The sequence below is a fragment of the Epinephelus fuscoguttatus genome, linkage group LG9, assembly GCF_011397635.1.
Source record: "Epinephelus fuscoguttatus linkage group LG9, E.fuscoguttatus.final_Chr_v1".
NCBI classification, from domain to species: domain Eukaryota; kingdom Metazoa; phylum Chordata; class Actinopteri; order Perciformes; family Serranidae; genus Epinephelus; species Epinephelus fuscoguttatus.
The window spans coordinates 9,765,071-9,788,338 of record NC_064760.1 but is presented as its reverse complement, the minus strand read 5'-3'; the positions used below and the strand labels follow the sequence as shown (position 1 = coordinate 9,788,338).

At 39.6% G+C, this 23,268-nt stretch overlaps 1 protein-coding gene across 2 annotated transcripts in view; it reads right to left on the bottom strand.

Annotated features, from left to right (window-relative positions):
• Positions 1 to 7,109: 7,109 nt before the first annotated feature.
• The window catches only part of fstl5 (follistatin-like 5), a 271,372-nt gene continuing 255,213 nt past the window's right edge, over positions 7,110 to 23,268 (bottom strand). For both annotated transcript variants that reach the window (XM_049585115.1, XM_049585116.1), the window contains exons 15-16: positions 20,388 to 20,512; positions 7,110 to 9,564 (exon numbers count right to left, since the gene is read on the bottom strand). In XM_049585115.1, the coding sequence (XP_049441072.1) occupies positions 8,862 to 9,564; positions 20,388 to 20,512 (828 nt within the window). In that variant the 3' untranslated portion in view covers positions 7,110 to 8,861. The remainder of the gene's footprint in view (positions 9,565 to 20,387; positions 20,513 to 23,268) is intronic.

Below are 23,268 nucleotides of genomic sequence, written 5' to 3'. Positions count from 1 at the left end.
ATTAAAAGAAATACATCCCCCGTACAATTGTCATTTATGCTAAAATTAGCTATAGAGACCAAACCGTTCTTTGTACGAGGCTGTAAACATGTTTATTTCTGCCGTTAAGTTTTAACATGGGGACCTATGGGGATTGAAACCAGCCTCAAGTGGCCATTTTAGAAACTGCAGTTTTTGGCACTCCCACGTTGGCTTCATTTTTCAGCCTTGGAGGGTGCTGTTTGGTGCCACAAGAGCATCAGAGTTTTCACTTCACTTTTCATTCACATTCTGTGAATCAGCTTCTTGATGGATTGATACAACAGTTGGTACAGACATTTTTGATCCCAGATGATGTATTCTGCTGACTTTAATGAATCCCAGCTTTTCCTCTCGCATCACCAATAGATTTTCATTTGTGGTTTGCAGGGAAATGTCAGATGAATTGTCATGAAATTTGATGCAAACATCAGTGTCCGCCCTCAGGATTAACTTTGGTGATCCCCTGACCTTTCCAGCATTCATTCATTATCCGAAACGGCTCATCCTGTTGAGGGTCGCAGGGGGCCTGGAGCCTATCCCAGCTGACATTAGGCGAGAAGCAGGGCACCGATGTGGCAGGCCTCTAACCACTAAGCCACCAGTAATGTCAATTTTGTTGGCTAAAGTTCACATGCGGTCTTGTCAGACTGTTAAAAGGTAAAAGTTGATATTCCCCGAGTTAAGCTCTCATTGTTTTCCTTTTGTGCAACAAGTAATTTCATTCAGTAGGCTACAAAATCAAATGATGACATGACTTACTGTACACATGTGATAAGGCACTCCCATCTTGTTTGTGCACCCTCTTCTTGCTGCGGTCAGATCACCTGTATCTTACCCGGATACAGGAATGCTATTTTCTGATTGGCTGATATTTAGCTGTATGTTATTTTTCAATTGGCTGGAGTGTGGCAACCTCTTGTTGAGCTCTCTGGTAGCCACAGCGTCTTGCAACACGTTACACTGCAATTATAGCGATGTAACTTGGTGAACGTTATCATAATATTTTTTTTATGTGTGAGAAATACCAGGCATGGCGGGTGAGAGTGTGAAAAGATTAAAATGCGTGTGTCACACTCTCAAAGCGTGAGACTTGAGAGCGCTGCTTTTCCTTCCATCAGATCAAAACTTTAATTTATCCAACATTTATTTTTTTTGACTAAATGCATGCAAACTATCAACATTTCCTTGAACCTCAGCTGTACTTTGTGCTAATCAGAAATTGCTAGCATGCTAATAAACTAAACTAGGATGATAAACATTATACCTGCTGAACCTGGCCATATAGATGGTCCGCTCATGACAACCCATATTTAGATTTATTGTTAGGTGGCAGCCTCTTGGGGCCTGAGAGTTTTGGTGCCTGAAATTGGATTTGAACTTGTGCCTCAGCTCTATGTAGCGCCTACGCACATGGACTATGCCCATTTGAGCATTTATACTTATGTGGTGGTGTGTCTGTGTCACTCTGCAGTTACACCTCCAAAACTCTAGTTGGCGGTGGGGTTTCTGTGAAGTGCTGTAAAGTTTAGATGATTCAAAACACACATTTAACATAGAGACAATTTCAAACATAAAAATGAATAAAGTGGCTTCACTGTAACTTGCAGCATTCACAGACAAAGCCACAAATACAACATGCTAACGTTATTAGCACAAGCCTGTGACATTTTGCAATGTATAAATTAGCCTAGCGACTAGCAGAGATTTCCTCTGCTCATACGAAGCCATGATAAATCACACACATGACTTAAAATATTATTTTGTGGAGAATTTATTGTCTTCACCATTTATTGTTTCTTATATGTGAAATAAAAGTTTAATTTCCACTGAGGGAAATGGTTTCAGCTTTTACAAAAATCGACAGAAGGTCTGTTGCAACCTGTTTTTACATTTCTTATGCTACGGCGTAGGTTATGGCAGAAGTATAAATCCTGCATAACTGTGAGTGTTAGTACGTATGCTTGTGGCTGGTACTCTTCAGTGGTCATACATGTTGTTTTGAGATGTGTTGTTTTGAAAGTCAGTTAAAAAAAATAAAAAGTTACAAGGACGTGTTGTAACTGCTTCACATCAGCTTGTTAGTGCTGTTACTGAGAGCATGGCAGTGTTAACATTTAGCTCAAATCACAACAGTGTCTAAGTATTGGTAGCACAGCTTTAGGCTCTTGTTACATTCTGTTTTATTGTCAAACATTTTGGGGTTTTGGATTGTTGGTGAAATGAAACAAGTTATTTAAAGGCATCACCTTGGTTGGGTTGTGATGGATATTTTTACACTCTTTTCAAACATCGACAGATAGACCAGTAAATCAAAGTAAAATAAAATGTGCATGTAATCATTTGTGTATTTACATGACAGGTCCATGTTACAGTCGAGGGAGGCTTTTATATCCCTGAGAGTAAAAAAAAAATCAATTTTCTTTTACCGTCCACGGCCACATAGAAGTTTACACTGATTATGGTAGAGGCAGAGAGAGAGAGCAGACAGGATGAGGACCTACAACCGTCACAGGGTGCAGCACCACCAGTGGCCTCAATCAGTCATCAGGTGCCTCAGTATGGATGGAGCAGAGAGGTTGTACTGTTGGCAGGTCCTGGCAACATGATTAAGGAGCCGGCGGTGTGATTACACCGCTCGCCTTATGAATGGAATAATAGAGAGAGGCAGAGTGTGGTGCTAAATTCTCCTGATGGAGGCGAGTGTGTGGTGGGGTGGAGTCCGAGGCCCTCCCATGTGACCGGGAGAAGATAAAGGACTGACATTAGATAATTAAGGAACTGCCAGGACCTCTTTTCTATTCACATGGCTGTTTTATTAAAGGGGATTCTGTAAGGAAGAATATTAATATAAACTACCAGCCTGTGTGACTTGGAGATGAATATAAATTGGAAGCGGTGGGGGGAGGAATGCATTAGGGAGCGTTTATCAGGAGCGCAGGGGGCCATGGTGATCATGAGAGTGGGCTGCACACTTTTGCACCGAGGCTTCAGCTCTGTTGATCCGCAGTGAATAACTGAATACATGTCATCAACAACAACAGTGGCTTCAAACATTAACATGTACACACATTTATACTGCTGTATGAAAGAGTGTACATTCAGTTCACACCACTGTACTGGTGTCCATTTTAAGCTCCCTTTCCCCTTCACTCACCTGCATTTTACAAGACATGTTATCCTATCCTAGATTAGTACAGAGGAAACAATAGCCCTTTTTACACATAGATCTCACTATAGGGCCGCTACGATGTCCCTCCTTTGCGCCTCCTTCACATTTTTACACAGAACCAAACAACGGCATCTCCAGTGTGTGCTTGTCAAAAGCATGCCGGCACTGCGGAATCAAAAGAGGCGTGATGGCCATGACATTAACACAACAGCTTTGGTGTCTAGTGTGACATATAACGGATGCGTCAGCGGGGCTTAACAAACAATAACAACGGCATGACATGGCAGTAACGATCATCTACCATTCCCGTTATATGGCGGCTGATCTTGTCTTCTGCTTAGACGGAAAGGAGCTCCTTGACCTCATTGTTCCCAATTTATGGACATTTTCGGCTGCTGTTCTGCTTATTTTAGTTAGCTGCTAACTGCTAACAGCTACTTTCTAAATCTCCTACAGTGGGTCACACGCATAACAAGTTGTCAAAGCGTCTCACCGGTACCACCCATGATCCCGTTCTGCTAGCTGTCCTGTTTATACAGACATCGTTTCGTCCGTTACTACCTCTGATACTAGGTTAAAAGCGAGACAACTTTGCCCCCCAATTCCACCATTGTACTTATTATAAAAAAATGGTGAGGTGGAAAAACTGTGTGAAATTCCTGCCCTAAAGAGGTAGTGTAAAAGGGACTATTGTCTTATAAGGATTGAGACAAAACATTGTCTCATAAAAAGCAGGTAAAATTAACTCCACCAATTACAACAGTTAAAGTCTGCTTAATGTTGAGAATGCATCAATAACTCACTCATGTATTATATAATAATTTATTACACGGCTCTATTAAATGCTGTATTCTGATTGGTCAGTAGTGGCATTCTGCGGTCTGATATTACTGTGTAATGACCGCTGCTAGTAGCAAGCAACGGTCATTACACACAGTTGCTATGTAGCCCAGCGTTGCTAGGGATGCTGCCCTGCAACACTGCAGCTGTCAAACAACTTCCGAGGGAAAAAACAAACAGAAGTGGCTCATTTTAACGGATGCTGCTGAAGAAAAAGAATACCTACGGACTTTCTCTGCCAAAAACAAAAGAAGATGGATTTGAATACACACTCGGCAGTCATGCTTAATGACATTTTATGCGAGTTTTTTGCCTCGGTTCAGTCCACTAAGCCTGGGTGAGTACAAAACTTTCACCAAAAGTTGTCGAATCCGGTTGGTTTTAATGCACTTCGCAGAGGCAGACAACATTATTTATTTAACTGATAATTAGCCGTGTAATAAGCGGGAATCAGGGGAATCCCCTGTCGGGAGTTATTTTCCCAGTATTCACCGACTCATTATACATTATCCCTTACTTAACCCTTTGAAACGGCATATTCTGTTCTCAGTTCAGTACGTAACATTACTGATACTTAAAGTTGGATTCTTCATAATACTAATATATTTTAGCTAAAGGTCCAGGTTGTAGGATTTAGTGGAATCTAGCAGTACCATTCACATTTGAAGTAATGCCTGTGCCGCTACCAGGGGCTATATTCACAAACATTTTGAGGACACTCTCGGAGAGCTCCTCAGTTAGCCTAAACATTTTTAGTAAGGAGTCCAAGCGTAGGAGTGATTTAGGAGAGTTCTCTGAGCAAGGAAGGGACAGAAACTTTTACCTTAGTGAGGAGGTGTGTTGATGTTGTTAGGTATGATGCATTATTTTAACAGATGTGATTGGTTGTCAGAGACACGCCCTTTTAGAGCCTGCAAGGTGTGGACACCCAGTCATCATCACTGCTGATGGAAGGTTGAGACAGACCAAAGTCATCACTGCTGCACTGTTGCATTTTTCCAGTTTTCCAAATATCTTATTGTTGTGATCATTTTATTTCTGGTGTTATAGCGTTAGGTGGGAAATGTGTGTGTATCCCTCATGAGATCAAGCACACATTACCCTGCACCATCTTATCTGTACCATTTCATTTACTCACTGTCATCCAGTGTTTGGAGAATATTTCTCCGACCTCTTTGTGTTTCCACCATTTTCTCCTCTGATTCAGAAACTCTTAAGCCTTTTAAAAGACCTCCTCTCTACTCCTAACAGTTTTTCACCCTCTTTTAAGGTCTAAGATGCTCTGTGAATAACTATTGCCTGTACAAGATCAAGTCTTAACTTTAAAGTGAAATTCTAAGAAAACATCACAATTTTCTCAGAATTGTGTCACAAGGAGCAACTCTTAGCACGAGGAAGCTGTTCCCTGGAATTTGGTGCTATTTTGGTGCAGGTGCCAAATGGTACTTGCTCTAATTTCCAAGAATTTCTGTTTTTCAGATGCAACGTTGTGCTACTATGTATATGTACTATGTATGTATACATTGGTTTTCACAGATTTTTTATTAGACAAAGATGATTTAGTTTGGCTAACTGTGATGGGAAGAGTAATTTAACAATCTAAAAAGTTTTCAGACAGACTAAACAATAATTGTTTCCTGCCAACAGAGTAGTTTTAGTCTCATCAACAGGTCCAGGTCTTAAAGACACCATAAATGAATTATATAGTGAATTTAGAAGAAGCACAGAAAGTGAGAACATGTTCTCCTTTGTCGTGGACATGGTGGAATGTGGTAGGTTTTCATTATCAGTGGAAGAGGCTTATCTGATGCTGGGGTTGTTCAGATGGAAGTACCTCTCCACGTGGATTTGGAAGATAAGTGTGCAGCCTTATGCAGTTTGGAGGATCCTTTTCTCCAGAACACCTGACACAACCTGCAGCTATATAAGTGTAAAGATGAATAAACCCAGAGGGGAAAATAACACACTGACTGAAAGTGTGAAATACAAACATGTTGACTGTTTATATCAGAGAAGTCTTGTTTGATGAACTGGATTTGTCTTTTGAGGATATTAATTTGATAAAAAGTCAGTGAATAAAATTTCTGTGAAACACTTTTTTCTGGCAATCTACACAATGACTTTATTTTAATTTATGACATACTATACGATGGCATTGTAGGACCTTGTTTTTAATTTAACTGTTTATGACATACTATACTATGACATTTTTCTCATTGTTTTGGACGACATACTATACTATGACTTTTTTTAATCGTTTTGGACGACATACTATACTATGACATTTTTCTCATTGTTTTGGACGACATACTATACTATAGCCCTTTTTTTTGAGATTTTTGGACGACATACTATAGTGTTACCTTTTTTTCATCATTTTGGACGATATGCTATACTAAGACGTTTTTCATTATTTTTGACGACATACTACGGTTATATGTTTTTTCATGATTTTGGAAGACATACTATACTATGACTTTTTTCATAATCTTGGACAACATACTATATTATGGCTTTTTTTTATAATTTTGGATGACATACTATACTACGATGTTTTTTTTCATTATTTTTGACGACATACTACTGTTATATGTTTTTTCATGATTTTGGACGACATACTATGACTTTTTTCATGATTTCGGACGACATCCTACTAAGACGTTTTTTTTTATCATTTACAATGACATACTACAGTTAAATATTTTTTCATGATTTTGGACGACAGTCATAAACTGACTATGTGACGAGTAACTTAAACACATACTGTCCTGCTTCCTGGTAATTCAGTATGTTTCTTTCAGTTCATAGATCTCCTAGTTGTACAATTATATTTTCTTTGTTTGCTAATCATAATCATACACTATACTGCAAGCCTCGCTGCAAGATAAATATACCCAAAGGGACAACAGATTCTTGACCTTGTTCTTGTAGCTTCTCTTGTAGCATAATAATTGGCAACAGGCTGCTTCAACTCCTAAAGGAAACTTGACAGTGTTTCATTATATTTTTCCTGTGGACCAGCATCTAAAAGGCCGTTTTAATGAGGAACAGAGACGACATCACACTTGTTTTTCATGGTCTAGTTTTTTTTATTGTTGGGTAAAATGACAAGCGTGTTTTCTCTATATAAATAACAATCACATGAAGAAACATACAAGACATGGCTATATGGAGGTGAAAGCGGTGTTTGTGATCACAATGTGCTCGGGGTACAAGATGTTGATAATGACAGCTGTGTTTTATTTTCATTTCTTAAAAAGGAGTGTGTTGATTATAAACCGAACCTGCGTGAATCTGTACATTGAATGGAAAACTAATGGAGTCACAGTCAGCCGCTATGTACAGAACATAAATAGAGAGAAAAGGTCAGAGGTCATCATCAGCAATACAGTCGGGTTTAAAGGTTTGAAAATAACGTGGTTGGGGAAAAGAAATTAAAATCAAAATATATACGATTAAGATTTAACAGGAAAGACGGAATGACTTTATATAATCTGTACACATCAAAAGTCCTTACTAAATTTGAGATACAGTTGCCCATTGTGATTCACACAGAGTCATAGAGTGCTAGGGTGAAAATGCATAGAAATGTGTCCAGCTAGGAAACTGTTTCATTGACTCGCCAGCTACGTGTCTACTGCAGGAGCATTCAGAAAGAGTTGTTTGTCATATTCAAAGCCTCAATGACCCTCTACACAATATAACTACCCCACTCCCCAGTGTGCTAGCTCATCATTACTTCACATTAAAAACATCCACTTGAAACACGCTGTCAAACAGAGCAGACAATGCATGTTTTTCAACGGTTCACTCTATTACACTCTAAGATGTTTTTCATTTCTTTTTTCTTTTTTGGTCCAGGGATATTAAAGTTATGATTTTCTTCACACACAAGTGCTCTATTGACTCATTGCTAAGGAACATTTTGAAATACGTTAAATCTCACAATGTGTCGTGTATAAAGCTGGTACAATTTAACTAACGTTGCAACTGACTTTCATTTTTCTGCTTTGGACTAAAAAGAAAAACAATATAGAGATCATTCAAAGCCTTCCAACGCTGGTTATAATTCTGGATCAAAGGTTACAGAGCGCACAACCATAATGAACCACTCAGTCTCTCGGTCTCCACTTCAAACAGGATGGGATCACAGCGAGGGCTCGTTTTAATTAGACTGAATCAGCAGCGTTGGACGGACGGATAGACGAGAGCGGTAGATTTGTGAGGAACCACGCTCACCACAAATGGAGGGGTCAAAGGAGGAGGTGTAGTCTGCAGTCACACTGGGAATAATTAAGCTAATTCCTCTGATGGAGGGGAATTTTCCTTGAAGGCACAGGAAAAAAGTTGGGATGGGTAAACTTAAATTACAAGAGTTAATCCGGACATATACAGTTAATATATATATTATATCTATTTCTGCCAATTCACTTAAATATTAGTTTCAGTTCAGAGATTATCTACAGCATTCCCACACACTGAATACAACCGATTGTGAATAATAATGCAAAGTTGCACATATTTATGGATTCATACCAATTTTCCTGAAAAGATTACCAGCAAGCAACTTTATGTTGACTTAAACGTGAACCAGCCAGTGGGGGACATGATTTAAACTTGGCTTTAAGACAATATCAATCAATTACTCCCTCACTTGTTTTTTTTTTTGTGGATGACAGTCCCTCATCCAGTGGACTTACAAATGGTCAATTTGGTTTCTGAATCTGTGGTTTTCACTATCGCGTTCCCACAAAATTAAAAATCTGCAACAGAATTCAGTGCAACAGTACCTTTGAGGAAAAGAAAGCTCATTGGGTCTTGACGTTATGACCTAAGACTCCCCGACCCACACCACCACATTGCCTTTGAGGACATCAGTGATCTCACAGTTGAGCTTGTTGAGCCGTCCGTCCAGGATGAACAGGGACTCTCTGGACGGGGTCATGAGGTACTGTCCGAACAGTCCGCTGCTTGCCATTACCCTGTTCCTACTGCTCCACGGCCACTCGAATGGCTTGGTGGCCTCTTTCAAGCTCTTGATCATCTTCACTTTTCCGGTGCTCAGCTCCACAAACAGAGCGTCAGTTTGACGACCGGAGCTGCCGAACACGTTGTACTGGTGTACCTCTGTGAAGGAGCGCTGGAAGGCCAGATCTGACAGGTGGAGGTTGGTGTGTATATCAAAGGGCTCCTGGATCTCTCCTCGCTCTGAGATCACCTGGATCCTCATCAGGCCATCGCCATCGTCGACAGTGACCAGGTAGTGGCCATCTGGAGAAACGTATGGAGTACCGGTGACATCACGGTTTTGGCCAATCACACTATCTGTTACACTGTCTAAGATGAGCTGTGGCTGCGTGGCGCCGGTGGAGTCTGGCCTGCAGTTGACAAAGTAGTAGCCGCCGAGATGGGTGTAGGCTACGGATTTGGGGATGCAGTTATACTCCCGTAAGCTGATGTTTTTCACATAGGACGTCGTCTCCAGGTCAATTTTGTGGAGGACAGGCTCATTTCGGTGAAGGATGAGCCCAAATCTGTACGCAAGAGAAAAACAAAGAAAATGTTTAAATCAATAACACAATTTGTCTCCTTGTAAACCTCAAGTTGTAACAGACTTTTAGCCACATTAATGGCATAGCTCTAGAGATGGCAATGTCGGTCAGCAGATCCACCACCTTGGTTCAGACTGAAACAACTGAACAATTATTAGATATACTGACGTTAAATTTTGTACAGACATTCATTTTTAATGACCCCATGAAATCCAAGAAGGCCATAGTATGTCTTCAAAAATCATCAAGAAAGGTCATAGTATTGTATGTCGTCCAAAATGATGAAAAAAAGTCATAGTATATATGTCGTCCAAAATAATTTAAAAAAAAAAAAAAAATGCCACGAAAAAAAGTCATATTATACAACAGTTAGTTCCAGCCCTGCAATGTGATTGGTCGAGAGACAGTAAAACCGTGACGATATTGGAGTACAACATCACGGTTATTTCACTGTGTATGTATCACTCCACCTCACAGCTGATTGCAATCAACAATCAAATCAAAACTGACGGTTAGTGTCAGTTAGGTCAGCAGTTGCGCTGTAGGCTAATTAATTCATCCACTGTCAAACAGCCAAAAATATGGATTTATTTCCTAAAATAAGTTTTGAATTGAACTATGAATGGTCATTAGAGGAAGATGAGGGAGAGGAGAAGCTGAATCCATCTGAGCACACATCCAGGTTTGTCAGTGTTTCATCAGCGGAGCTCAATGACTTGGAGAAAAGCAACATACTGTCAGATCAGAAGGCAGAGTCGGCTGTGCCTATGAAGCCACAGTCCACCATGCAGTCACCACAGACTTATTTCACCGGCTGCACAATTAATGGAAATGTGCAGATAAATGTGTATAAAGAGTAAGCGCCTGGCACACCATGTCTGCGTTACATAGCAACGGTGACAGCGGAGTCCTGAGGGAACTATTTTTGTTGGAGGAAGACAAATTAAATTAAATTAAATTAAATTATTAACTTAAATTATCTATTTTGTCCTCATTTTTCAGCATTTCTTAATCAGCCTTGCTTATTTAACTGTTAAACTGTTGTATAAAGGCAGTATCACACTCGAGCTCGTGATGTTGTACTGTGATATCGTCACGGCTGTGATTGAATTCAGCACGAGGCCGCGTGACCGAATCACAGCGGTGACGATATACGAGTATAACATCACGAGCTCGAGTGTGATTGCTTAAGTATAGTATGTCGTCCAAAATGATGAGAAAAAGTCATAGTATAGTATGTCGTCCTAAATGATGAACAAAAAGTCATAGTATAGTATGTTTTCAAGGTTGGATTATACTTAAATTACATTAATATTCATATATTATAAATTAAAACCAAGCAACTAGCGGAGTTGGTAATAGATTTGGGGACTGTCCAGCCTTCTGGATAATAAAGACTGCAGGAAATTTCATGAACACTGAGTAAAGTATTTTTGATAAGTAACTTAGTCATGTACTGAGACTGAAAATCTGTTCTTCATTATCTTAATTCAGGAACGTACCAGTACAGAGAGGTGATTCTTTCTGTGTCCAAGGCTCATAAATTCTGAAGCAGTAGGTAACATGTAAAAATAAAGCAGCACAGTCCACATATCAAAATGCATTGACCTGAAATAAGAAATGCAAATTGATTTGTACGGGGTAATTATTATAATTGTTGGACTGGCATGATTTTTAAAGAAATGTTGAGGAGAAAAAAAACTAAAATGTCAATTAAAGATCCATTTAACCACTTCACGAGCAAAACACTGGCCCCTGACAATCTTCATACTGGCAGTCTAGCATCATCCACACTTTCCCCTCTAATAGAATTATAGCAGTTTTATAAGTGGGCATGGATCAGTTAAAATACTATTCATTACAGAAACCCAAAGAATCTGTTAATGGCACATTACATTTTAACAGCTGAGTGGAGTACAGGGGGAATATTCAAGGAGCTGACAGGCCTCAATTAAATGTGAATAACAGCTGATCGATGCTGACAGGCACTTCAATCTTGCCATCATTCATCATCTTTCATGCCATTTGAACACTAAGCTGTCTGTACCTGCAAGCAGAAAATGGCTGTTTGAAAGCTGCGGTGCACATTATCATCCCTGTGGAGGGAATCATTGATCCAGAGATTGCTCTGACCACTGGGTCCACACAGGAGGCTGCACTCAGGTCAGGAAAGACCAGATCTGGGCGTGGTGGTGTTTTGTTTGTTTGTTGTACGGAGGAAAAAAAAATACCCCAATATAATGTCAAAGGATCTTTAACAGCGAGCAGACACTGTTCAGATTAAGCCAATGTTTTATCCCAAATTTGTTCGTTTGATGTTTAGTAGCTGTCGGACAATCTGGTGGATTTCTGGCCTGTCAGGATTTTTTTTTTTTTTTTTTGGTCGGCTGTCTTGCAGTTTGAGTTATTCTGTGATCAGATTTCCCATATGGCTGCTGTCAAAGATCTGCTATAAACTATGGTGAGCTTGTTTTAACATTATTGGAGCAGTATTTCACATTTTGTAGCTACGTGTGGTCTTAACTGAGATTGTTGTGTTCAAAATAAAACTGAACTATTGCCCTTATCTTCCTTGCTGTCTTAACAGTGGTCTTGTTCCTTCTTGCTTCAGTTCAAAGAATTGCGCAAAGTCTTTCCTAATTTTTTGGAGGGTGCTGCCATCTTGTTTCAGTAGACGTTCATTGGAACTGTTGATGGACAAAATCAAAACCTGTAGTCTGAGGTAACGATATCATGTTTTTAACCTGGAAAAAAGGCAAAGTCTGCTGTATATCCATGTATCTCAGTCCAAAATCTAAACAAAACTGCATTGAATCCAAGCAGTGGATTTAGATTAGATCATCCATGATCCTTAAATTTTCAGTGTTAATTTTGCCCTGCTTAAACTAGGGATATCACAAGAACTGAAACTTTGGAATAGGGTTGTGCCAATGGGCGATCCGATTGCCCATCGGTAATAGAAGGGTTGTTTCACGATGTCTTTTTTAAATGACGATGCAATCGCGACGTGTGGGGGAGGGGAGACAGCGCGTGTGTGGCGCATGCTGACGAGATCGAGGCTGAACAAGGCTGAGGAGACAGAGGGAGGCTGCTTAGTGAGAGAGCGGAGGGTGGGGGGAGGGGGGAAAATCAACGCCTCCGCCCGCTCGACACTAACACGCATGTTGCGGAGCAGTGAACAAACCAAACAACACAATGTCAGGAGAAATTGAAAAAATATGCCGTCTGTGTAAAGTCAACTTGCTAATTAAGGAGCCATTACATGTTCAAGAGTTTTATAAAGCTGCTCAAACGCCAAAGAGAGGCTATAAGTGAACGTTTCAGACACACAGGACAGGCTCTACAAGGAAGAAGGCGGACATCCTCTTCTCTCCTTGCCACGGCGACGCGCGCAGCGATGACATCGTTCATCGTCGATTTCACTAGATGACGATAGGATATGGACAAGATCGCCCAACTCTACTTTGGAACCAAGTTAATGCCAAAATTCTGAAAACATGACGGTACCGTGGGAACTGGGGATGCAGTTCTTTCTGACCTGACGGGTCAAGTGTTAGCCTGCTGTTAAATGCCAAATGAAAAGAAGTAGAGCACCTACGAGCACAGAAGAACAACAACAAAAGTGGAGGATGGCAACATGTTCAGCTGCAGCAACCGCTTCACCTCAACCCATCTAAATGGAACAGCTTTTGTTTTCTGAGGCCAGTACATTTTGCCAATTCTTTGCAGTGGGAGCGCTGCAGAGGTACACTATGCTACAAATGGCAGCAGCATGAGAAGGCGCTCAGCATCTATTGAACACAACAATGGAGGAGAAACATGTTAACATAAGTTTTTTGACTACAAAATCTCACAAAATCAGACTTGTTCTTTGCATCAAGGATTAATAATGGCATTTAAATTCAATTAAATTTAAATGTTTTAATAAAGATTGTATGTTTAAGTATATTGGATTCATTTTTTCCATGGTGTCCAATTAGGACTTAAGAATTGTGTAATCTCACTGATATTGTGTTAAATACTTTATTGCTGGTATCGTAAATGCTAACTGTTAGCTGCCGAAGCTAACCTGTTCTGTTAAAATGATGTTCAGTATAGTATCAGTGACTATTTGAAAGATTGTCATGGGGACAAAGATAAATGTATGTTATCAATTCAACTCAAATTTATTTACAAAGCACATTTAAAACCTACTGGTGCTAAAATATGGGAATTAATTCATGTTAATGGGCACCTTGACATGTTAATACTCTGCTGCTCTACAGTGACAGTTTAATTTAGATGTGTTGTCTCAATGTAATGCATCTTTGTTTTGATTTTGGACAGACACATGGATAAACTCATGATTCTGCCTGTTTAACATCACTGAGTTATCTTTGACATTTCTCAACAAAATTAAAATGTTAAACACCATTATTGTTTCATTAAATTGTGCACATGAATTGGTTTAATTTCTTTTTCTGTTGACACTTAGACTTCATAGCTCCTGGGTTCACTGCAGGACACGTCTGTTTTTGTGTCATTATACTTTCATAAAATCTTAACTTACAAATGACAGTCAGTGTTTTGAGGATTTAAAATGAACTGAAGCATTCAATATAGAAATATTTAACGTGAAAGTTATGATCTTGAGATAGCCATTTATTACACAGCTGGATTTAACTCCGCTGGAAACTAACAAACGTAAAATTATCTAACGCAGGGTACATTTATTTTATGAGTAATTTTAGGAATTAGTCTTTTGGAGACTTTAAAGTGAATAACTGAAAGAGGACAGATTTATTCCATCTAATTTACCAGCTGGGAGATTGTACATCTTGACTTTCCTGTCAACCCAACCAAAATGGGCCTCATGAGACTTGGAAAGCTAAATTTGTTAGATTCAATTCAAAGGAAGTGCTCTAACACTAATCAGGTTCTTGATCCTACTTTGTCGCACCTGTCTTAAAAAATAAGCTCCCAGACAGGTGAGAATTTAGAGAAATATAACCATTTTTAAAACCTACTGTGCAGTTTAAACCTGGAAAAACCATCTGCCTTTCCCATCCGCTCATGATTTACAGAAAACCAATATTACCGCTCTGCCTGTCAAACACTGCTCAAATTGTTTTGCTATGGATCGTATTCAATCTGTGGTGACAGATCAATGGGTAGTGCACACATAATGTGATATTTTGGTTACGTGCTTGGAAGCTAAAGGTCAATGGTGCATTTATCCCGCAATGAAAAGATTATTTTCATCAACAGCTAGCTATTTTTTCATGTATGATAAATTAATAATCAGACATTGTTTGGCCTCGCTCTAATGTGAACACAGCTGGGTTGCTTCATTGGCAGACCCAGATTGCTCTCAGCCAAACTGACAGCTGCTGTTTGTCGTTTGTAGCAATGATTAATGCATTAAAGATTCTCCCTGAGTGATAACATTCATGAACAGGGAAGAGAACAATGAATGCTGCACAGTAAAAGATATCCATAACACAGCAATTCTTGTTCGGCCATAGTCCAGCGCAAGAACATCGAATCAACCTCTCGCTCGGCTTGTTTTGCCAAAAGGCAGTCTGAGCGAAAAACAGGTGCGGGCAGCCTGAGCTGCAGGGTTCTGTAGATGTGGTAAAAAATAAAAAATAAGAGCTTTTTTTTTTTTGCTGACATTCGGAGTTGCCTGACTGTAAGTCGATGGTTTAAATGAATGACAGCCCCCAGAAGTTGCTGCTCGCTTTACAGTAGCTGCTGAGGGAATCCCTGAGTCATTAAACAATCCCCGGAAGTTGCTGAATATATGTCGGCTGCTCACACACTGCTCATGTTGCTAAATCGACTAATCAATGCTGCGTTCCTGCCAACAGACAAATGGCTGTCTGGGTACAAGATCAAGAAAACAAGTGCCACAAGGCAGCAGTTAATTTAGACTTTCCTGCGATAGAAACAGCTGTCCAAATAAACAACAACATTCATGCACATATAGATCTGAAGCTGTTCCTGTGCTTAAACTTTAAACTGATGTTTTCTCCGAGCAGAGATACAGAAGACGACTTCACTGTTAACGAGGCTGAATTATGAGTTAGTAACAAACATAGAGAGCCAACAGTGTCTCAGTGTGCTGCTCCCATCTGCTTTAAGCTGAATGTAGGAAATCACAGCATGAATTAAGACCCAAGTCTGTCTGCTGAGCAGGACATGAGGGGACAAAATATTAGATTTGTTTTCTTGACAACACTGAATTTTGTACTGCAGTTTATAGTTTTCCGGGCACTTTGTACATTCACTTATTATTTCCACAAATTACAGATTATCAGTTTGGGTTAGGCTAAATTACTACAACTACAGTGCATCAACATAAATTCTGCAACTATCGGTGACTCTTCAAATGCATCTCCTGCTGCTTGTCTGTCTTCTGTGATTGCTAAATAAATACTTTGGGGTTTTGGACTGTTTATTGGACAAAACAGGTGATATGAAGACGTACTTTGGGCCATGGAAATCTGCAATGAGCATTTTCATATTTTCTGACTTTTTACAGATTAAACAAATTTTCAGGGTAGTGATAAGGAGATTGGAGCTACAACGATTAATCGATTAGTTGGCAAGCTATTTTATAAGTAAAAAGATTTGAAAATTTGTTGGTTCCAGTTTCTACAAAGTGAGAATTTGCTGTTTTTGTCTTGTTTTACACAATAATAAATTCAGTATCTTTGGGTTTTGAACTGTTAGTCAGACAAAACAGACAATTGATTTGATAATCAGTTTGTTTGTTTTTTGTTTTTTTTTTTACAATTTTGACTGAATGATTGATTGCGAAATTTGGCATAACAATAATTAATAACTAAAAGGTATAGTTAATAAATAAGTAAAAATATAAGCTCAGTTTTAGCAGCATATCCATGGAGTAGCAGCGTTTTAATCTGTATGGTTGTGGAGGTGAACGCCTGTACATCAAAGCACAACATCTATACTATGTGAAGGTGTTTGTTCAGGTTATAGTGTTTCACATTTTAGCCACGTAAACAACATTCACACTAAGAGGACCTGGCAGCAGTGCTAACACACAGTACACTTATTTCTAAAAACATCACAAAATGACGCGCAACTAGTTGGTAAAGATGGCAATTTTCAAACATTGCAAAAAAAGACGGGGCCACAGTTTCCTGCAATCTTTCCTGCAGGTCTCAGTGGGTCTAATTACAGCTGTGCCAGCAAAGCCACCACCCCACCCACAACACACACACACACACACACACACACACACACACCCTGGACTGCTTACTCCACCTCTCCAGGGGGCCGTTAACATCCTGAAATCATCCAGACCTCCTGCTTGTTCCTGGCCACGACATTAGTCAAGCGTTTGGGACCAGCTTTCCTCTGTCCAAGTTGAGCCTGAGTGAGATGACTGCTGGTGACTTGTAAAAACCACTGCAGTGTGTTTGTCTTTGTTGGTGATCAACCAAAATGTTAGGAGGTGTGATGTCAGCTGTCCCCCTCTGGCAACAGTCTTTAAAGCTTCATGCTGAATTTTTATCATTAAAACATCAATAATAATAAAGTTATCACAGACTAAATGTGCTAATGACTTGTATGATTACTGTAATTGAAGAAGAACCTCTGACCATTTGCAACAAAGACTCGGGGAACAGAAGCACTGAGGAGGCGTGTGTTCTGATTTAATCGCTTTCTTTCTGGTGTGTCTGATGTTGTCACAGAGAAAATGTCAGCAGCTACAAACATTACAGCTGATTCCTGTTTTTAAAGTTCATGTGGACCGTGGGTGAAGATTTAAAGAAGGAGGACACACAAACCTGCGTGGCATTTAAAATAAGGCTGAGTTAAGGCTGCACTTATCCACTATTCAGGTGCTTAGCAACATAATTACACTGCCTACACTTGTTTTAGACAAAACTGGTAAAATCAATGTGCTCAACACTGAGTGCATGTCTTAACAGGATCTCAGGTTTCTCAGCGGCTACAGACGGACTGAGGGCCAGTCTGTCTGGTGCGGCGATGCATTAGCTTACAGATGTTTATATGAATTAAGTCACTATTTCTATTGAGCTTCATCTTAAATTCCCTCGCTGTAGATTCAGAAACAAGAAGAAAGAAACAGATAATAATGTTGTTTGTGTTCGAGACTGTTTGCCTGCACACTGAGTGCCTTATTAGATTATAACGCTTCATGTCATAGGCTTTATGGTTTTTATCGTCCATGTTGGCACAGGGTTTTGTCTGAATTAATAATTTACAATATGAATCTGTTTGGTGTCAGACTTGGAGCAACCTGGCACAGTCTCATTTAGAGTTAAAACAAAATTTGATAATTGATCGACTGAAAATTACACAGTCTTTATATCACAGGGACTTGGACTGTTGAATATGGACATGTAACACATTTGAAAACGTCACCTTAGACTTAATTATCAAACTTCTATTTTATAGACTGAATGACTAATGGAAAAAATAATGGATTGATGATGAAAATAATTGTCAGGCAGCATGATATGATGTTATCGTGATATTTAGGTCAAGATATAATATAGTGGGATTTCAAAAGTTTTTGCAATATGCTGAGTATTGGGATGTATTGCTATTTATTACCATTTCTAACTGATAAATCCCCCCCCACACACACACACACAAATAATAATACATTTTATTTAAAGAGCACTTTTCATGATGTTGTCAATGTCTGTTTTATCTAATACGATAAAGTTTTCAGTCTTTTTATCTTTTTTATTGTTGTAGTGGGCTACCAAAAGTAAATTAATATTTGCAACATAAAAGACCCCCCCTTCCTTGTTACTTGCAGCTCTAGACCCAGAAATCTTGTGTCCAACGTATCACCAACACATGATCACCTTATTAACCTACAACTGATCTATATATATATATATATGAGTTGTTGAACTGTTGCTCTCTGTACCAACACCAGACAGTTTCCTTAGAAGAATAATTCATCTCTCTGATCTACCTACTCAACTTCTGATAGTAAAACATTAGCATGGAGTGTGTTTGGCGAAAACTCATCCAGCCCTGCTGTGGCTATTTGAGGAAATGGGCCTCAGTGCAGCCATACGATACATTAGAAACAGCTTTGTTTCTCTTAATGGGAGGAGACAAACACATTAGAAGCTGGGTCCAAACTACTTTTATAATAGTCAGACGGACTCTTCTCAGGAGATGGAAGACCGAGGGCGCGCCTTCACTCCAAGAATGGGCTGCTGGGAAGAAGAGTGTTAGCACATTTGTAAAGATATCCTATATATGCTTTGGAAGATCGTCTGCACACTGTGTTCTATACTTTCTTGCTTTATGATTTGGTTTGTTTCTTGTTTTAAATATCTGTGTCTGCATATGATGGAGCTGACTTATGTTGACAATCACGGATAAGGGTGCATTGTGGTGATGATGAGTTGTGGGTTTTTTAAAGGGACATTGTGTAACAATTTCAGTTGTCTATTGGCAAAAATTGATGTCTGCATTCATAAATATGTCATCACTGGTGTACTATTACCTCCACCAATAATCTGACTTATTCTCGTAAAAGGAGAATTTCGGATTTGTTTGTACATTGTGCAGGTAAGTCGTCTGTGGGGTTCCATTACGTTTCGCCATCTTGAGAATACACCCGCCAGCAAGGGACATACAGCACCGTCTTCGGCGTTTTCGTTGAGAGCCAGGCCAGCACTGCGTGACTGAGGAGCCGAAGGAGAGGAGTAAGAGGCGCTTCGCTACTACCCTGGCAAATATGAAACAAAGTCCCACTCTTTGAGCATAATGCAGGATCATGCATATGCAGCATCGTGGGAGACGGAATCCTTGTCGCCAAGAAAGCGCAAAAGGGAACAGAAAAGGCAGCGTGACCGTCGAATTAAAAAAACGAAGGCCCACATCGGGGTAGCCTTTCCCAGGTAGAGAGAGCTGCTGAGGGAGAATGGTAATGCAATCACAGGCCAGCGCCGCTGTTGGCTGTTAGCCGCTGTTAGCGGCCAGTCGCTAACAGCCTCCTCCTCGCATCACTGCGCCGCTGTTAGCTGTTAGCCGCTGTTAGCGCTGGCCTGTGATTGTATTACCTTTCTCCTTCAGCAGCTCTCTCCACCTGGGAAAGGCAACCCCAATGCTTTTTAAACTGTTGTGATATTTTAATGTTGTATTATTTTTTATTTAGGGGGTGGGTGTATTCTTTTATTGTTTTAATTGTGTGAAGCACTTTGGTTGCCTTCTGTTTGTATGAAAAGTGCTTTATGAATAAAGTTTGATTTTTAAATATTTTGTGATGCACACTGTTTTGTACTCTTAAATCCAAAAAAAAGGAAAAGCTTTGTTTCTGTGATACGATATGTTGTCAGGTCGTGTAACTTAAGTGCATACTTTCTTGTTTTTTTTTTTTTTTCTTTGAAACCAATCACATATTTCTGTGTTGATCACTGTTTATATGGCTCATCACTACTGGCAGAATTACAAGACTGATCTTTTAGTAATTAAAAACTTGTCAGTTGTTGTTAACTGGCTTTTTGATTTATAAAAAGTCGATTACACAGCTGATGTACAGAGGGTTTATTTTTAGCTCTATTTCATGTGATGTGCCACGGTCTCCTCTGCAGCACAGATGACCGCTGGGCTTTCCTCCAAAATCCTCCATTACCGCCTTAACAGACATGCACACACTCACTCTCGCACACAAAATGCCCGTCCAAATCATTATCGTCGTATTGAGTCGAGGAGAAAAAAGTGAATGAAATGCCAATGGGGTGAATGTAATTTGCGAATCAATTTGCATTAGGAGTGCTCTTGGATCATTCTGGACGCACCTGATGTGGTTAATGATGAGGCTGGAGGCGGGGATGAAGAAGTCGTCCACCCTGTCGAAGCGTCTGCCGATTGGCTGTGTGTGAACGGTGTGGTGGGAGATTCTTCCACTGGCCTGATTGATCACCTGGTGAACATTAACGAAGAAGGAGGAGGGTGTGAAACATGAACATGAGGAACAATCTCAGTGTTGCTGGTTTCTGCTCGTACTTGTTTGAAACTAGAGCAGCACTTTTAATTGACATTTATTTTCTATGTAAATTAAAGAGTTCCATTCCCTAAAAACCAAAATCAGGTCCAACTGATCCCTCAGTATGTTGCTATCATGTTGATCTGTGTGCTGATTTGAGACACCACCCTTCAGTCTCTTCTTGCGGAGATGCTGGAGCTGCACAGTGGGAGGTGATGTGTGCTGTAGTCACTGGTGTCTAAATAATACTTGTGCATGCATGGAAGCGTGCAGACATGTGCTTGTGTGTAGGCAGGGTTTTGCTTTGATTGTGCCACAATGCACAAAGCAAATTGCCACAGACCAAACCCTGCATTATGAATTTCTGTGCAGGCGATGACAAGCAGGATTTTCAAACAAGTAAAACCACTAAAGGCTCGAGCTGAATCAAGACGACTCTCAGAGGAAACAAAGGATTTTTTTTTTTTTTTTTAAATAAATTACCATTTCATTATTTATTGATTGATTCTATTTGTATCACGATCTTCACATTTGTGTAACGGTGACATTAAGTGTCATAAGTATTTGGACAGAGACGCTTCTGTTCTGTTCTCCACCACACTGGGTCTTTACATCCATATGAGGTAAACAGTGTGGGACTTCTAACCCTTTCATCATCCTGCTGAAAAATGAGAGGATTACATACATAAAAGACAGTCACTGTTCACCTAACATGGATGTGACTACAGCTGCACCAACAAATGGGCCATGCCGGTGAGCTTTCTCCAGAAGATGTAAATTCTCCTTCATTAATTTGATTTAGTACCCCGGGTTTTAACAGATCTGGGAAAAACATTATTCTCCTACTCTGCACCTTGGACATGGAACAATCTTTAAAAAGATCTAAAATTAGAAACACTTAGATCCACTGATGAATTTCAGGGCATCATAAAGAATATAGTGACGGAGACATGCACTTGTTTTTCTTGAGAGGCCACTATGTTTGAATAGTTGTTGTATTATTATGGATTTTTGTATTATATGTTGTATTTGTTGCATTTTAAATGTGCTTTGATTGGCTGCTACCTTGGCCAGGTCTCTCATGTAAAAGAGATATTCAGTCTCAGTGGGACTTTCTGGTTAAATAAAGGTTGATTGAATAAATAAAAAATGAAATTTACCTCAGTGCCAAAAAGATTGCCGCCACTATTTCTTATTTTCAGTCCCCAGTTAAAGGGATAGTTTGGGTCAGAAAAACAGTGATTTAACATTGCTGGATACAGGAGCTGCTGGTCTACCGTTGCTTGATCGTTATGTGTTACTGTGTGACTTTGGTGAAACTGAACTAACCAATTTAAATGCCAAACTAACTGCAGCAGCTCTTGTATTCAATGAGCCAAAATTACTGTTTTTGTCAATGGAGTCAAGACTCTTGAAGACAGCATAGATGTGGAACTGAAGCTGTTAACGGCTTTCCTGTTAGTTAGGGTGTCTGACGGAAAGGTAAAGTGGTGTAATTACACTCAATATGTCATAAGCTTAATCTGTTTTAGATTTTTTTTTTTAGGTGGGATTTGTTTTTAGGCAGCTAAAATTCATTTTATTGCTGACTGACCCTCATCCACAGCAGTACATTGCTTTGCTTCTGTGTCTGACTCCTGCTACTGTATGTAATACACTTACTATGAATAAGTACCTCATACAGCCCCACTTCAAAAAAAATCTGTACTATCCCTTTAATGCAAACTCAAAACTTCCCCATGTTTATGTCGTCTTCATAAATCTCACAAGATGTTCTTTAATGGAAATAATACTGAATATATTGAGAGTCATGTTGTTCCACTTTGTCTTTTCCCCTCCAACATTGTACTCCAACAAGCTACCGTGACTCAAACACATGCTTCACAAACAAATTAAACATGTTAGAATATACTTAGTAAAAATGTGAGGAGACCTTGACCTATACAGTACTGCATTGTGGAGTCAGATCAGTTTTTTTGAGGGCCTGAGATCATGGCTCGATAATGCACTGGAGCATGTGCAGTAGCTTGTTCGTCAGCTCAGGATGTGTGTGTTTTGTGCTACTTGGTTAGCTGCTAACTAGAGTCTGTCTCTTGGCAGTGGCTCGTCCTTTGTTTAAGCTCCGTCAGCGCCTCGAAGCAGAGCACATTTTTGCAATATTCTGAAACCTAATTTTTGTTCATGGTGATTTTTCTAATCACTTAAATTTGGCTGGGTGGTCAGTGACACATTTTTCTGTGGTGTGAGAGACTCATTACAAATATTTATTTTTGCTTCAACTGGACTTTAAACATCTTGTGTTCTTCTCTTTACAAGTAAACGTTTAATGTGAAAAAACATCCAGAGGACTGTTGAGTACTGTTGACAGTTATCCCTGAGCATCGATTAAATCATGCAAAGAAGAAACAACTGGGTATGAACACTTCAGTTCTGTTAAAAAGGAGCAACTTGGAGCATTGGAGTGGTGAGTATAATGTACATTATAGTACATTTACCATGTGAGCTGTTGTAGCAGGATACACATCATTCCTCTCAGTGTGTTTTTTACCCAGCTTTTGTTAGTCCATGTTGGTGTAAATGTCATCATGACATGAAATTTTCAGACAAAACCCAAAATTAGTTTCAGATAACTGAGAAACACCCGAATAAAGATCATGGTCCCAAATCTTTTAAAATAAAAACTGTTTGTTTGG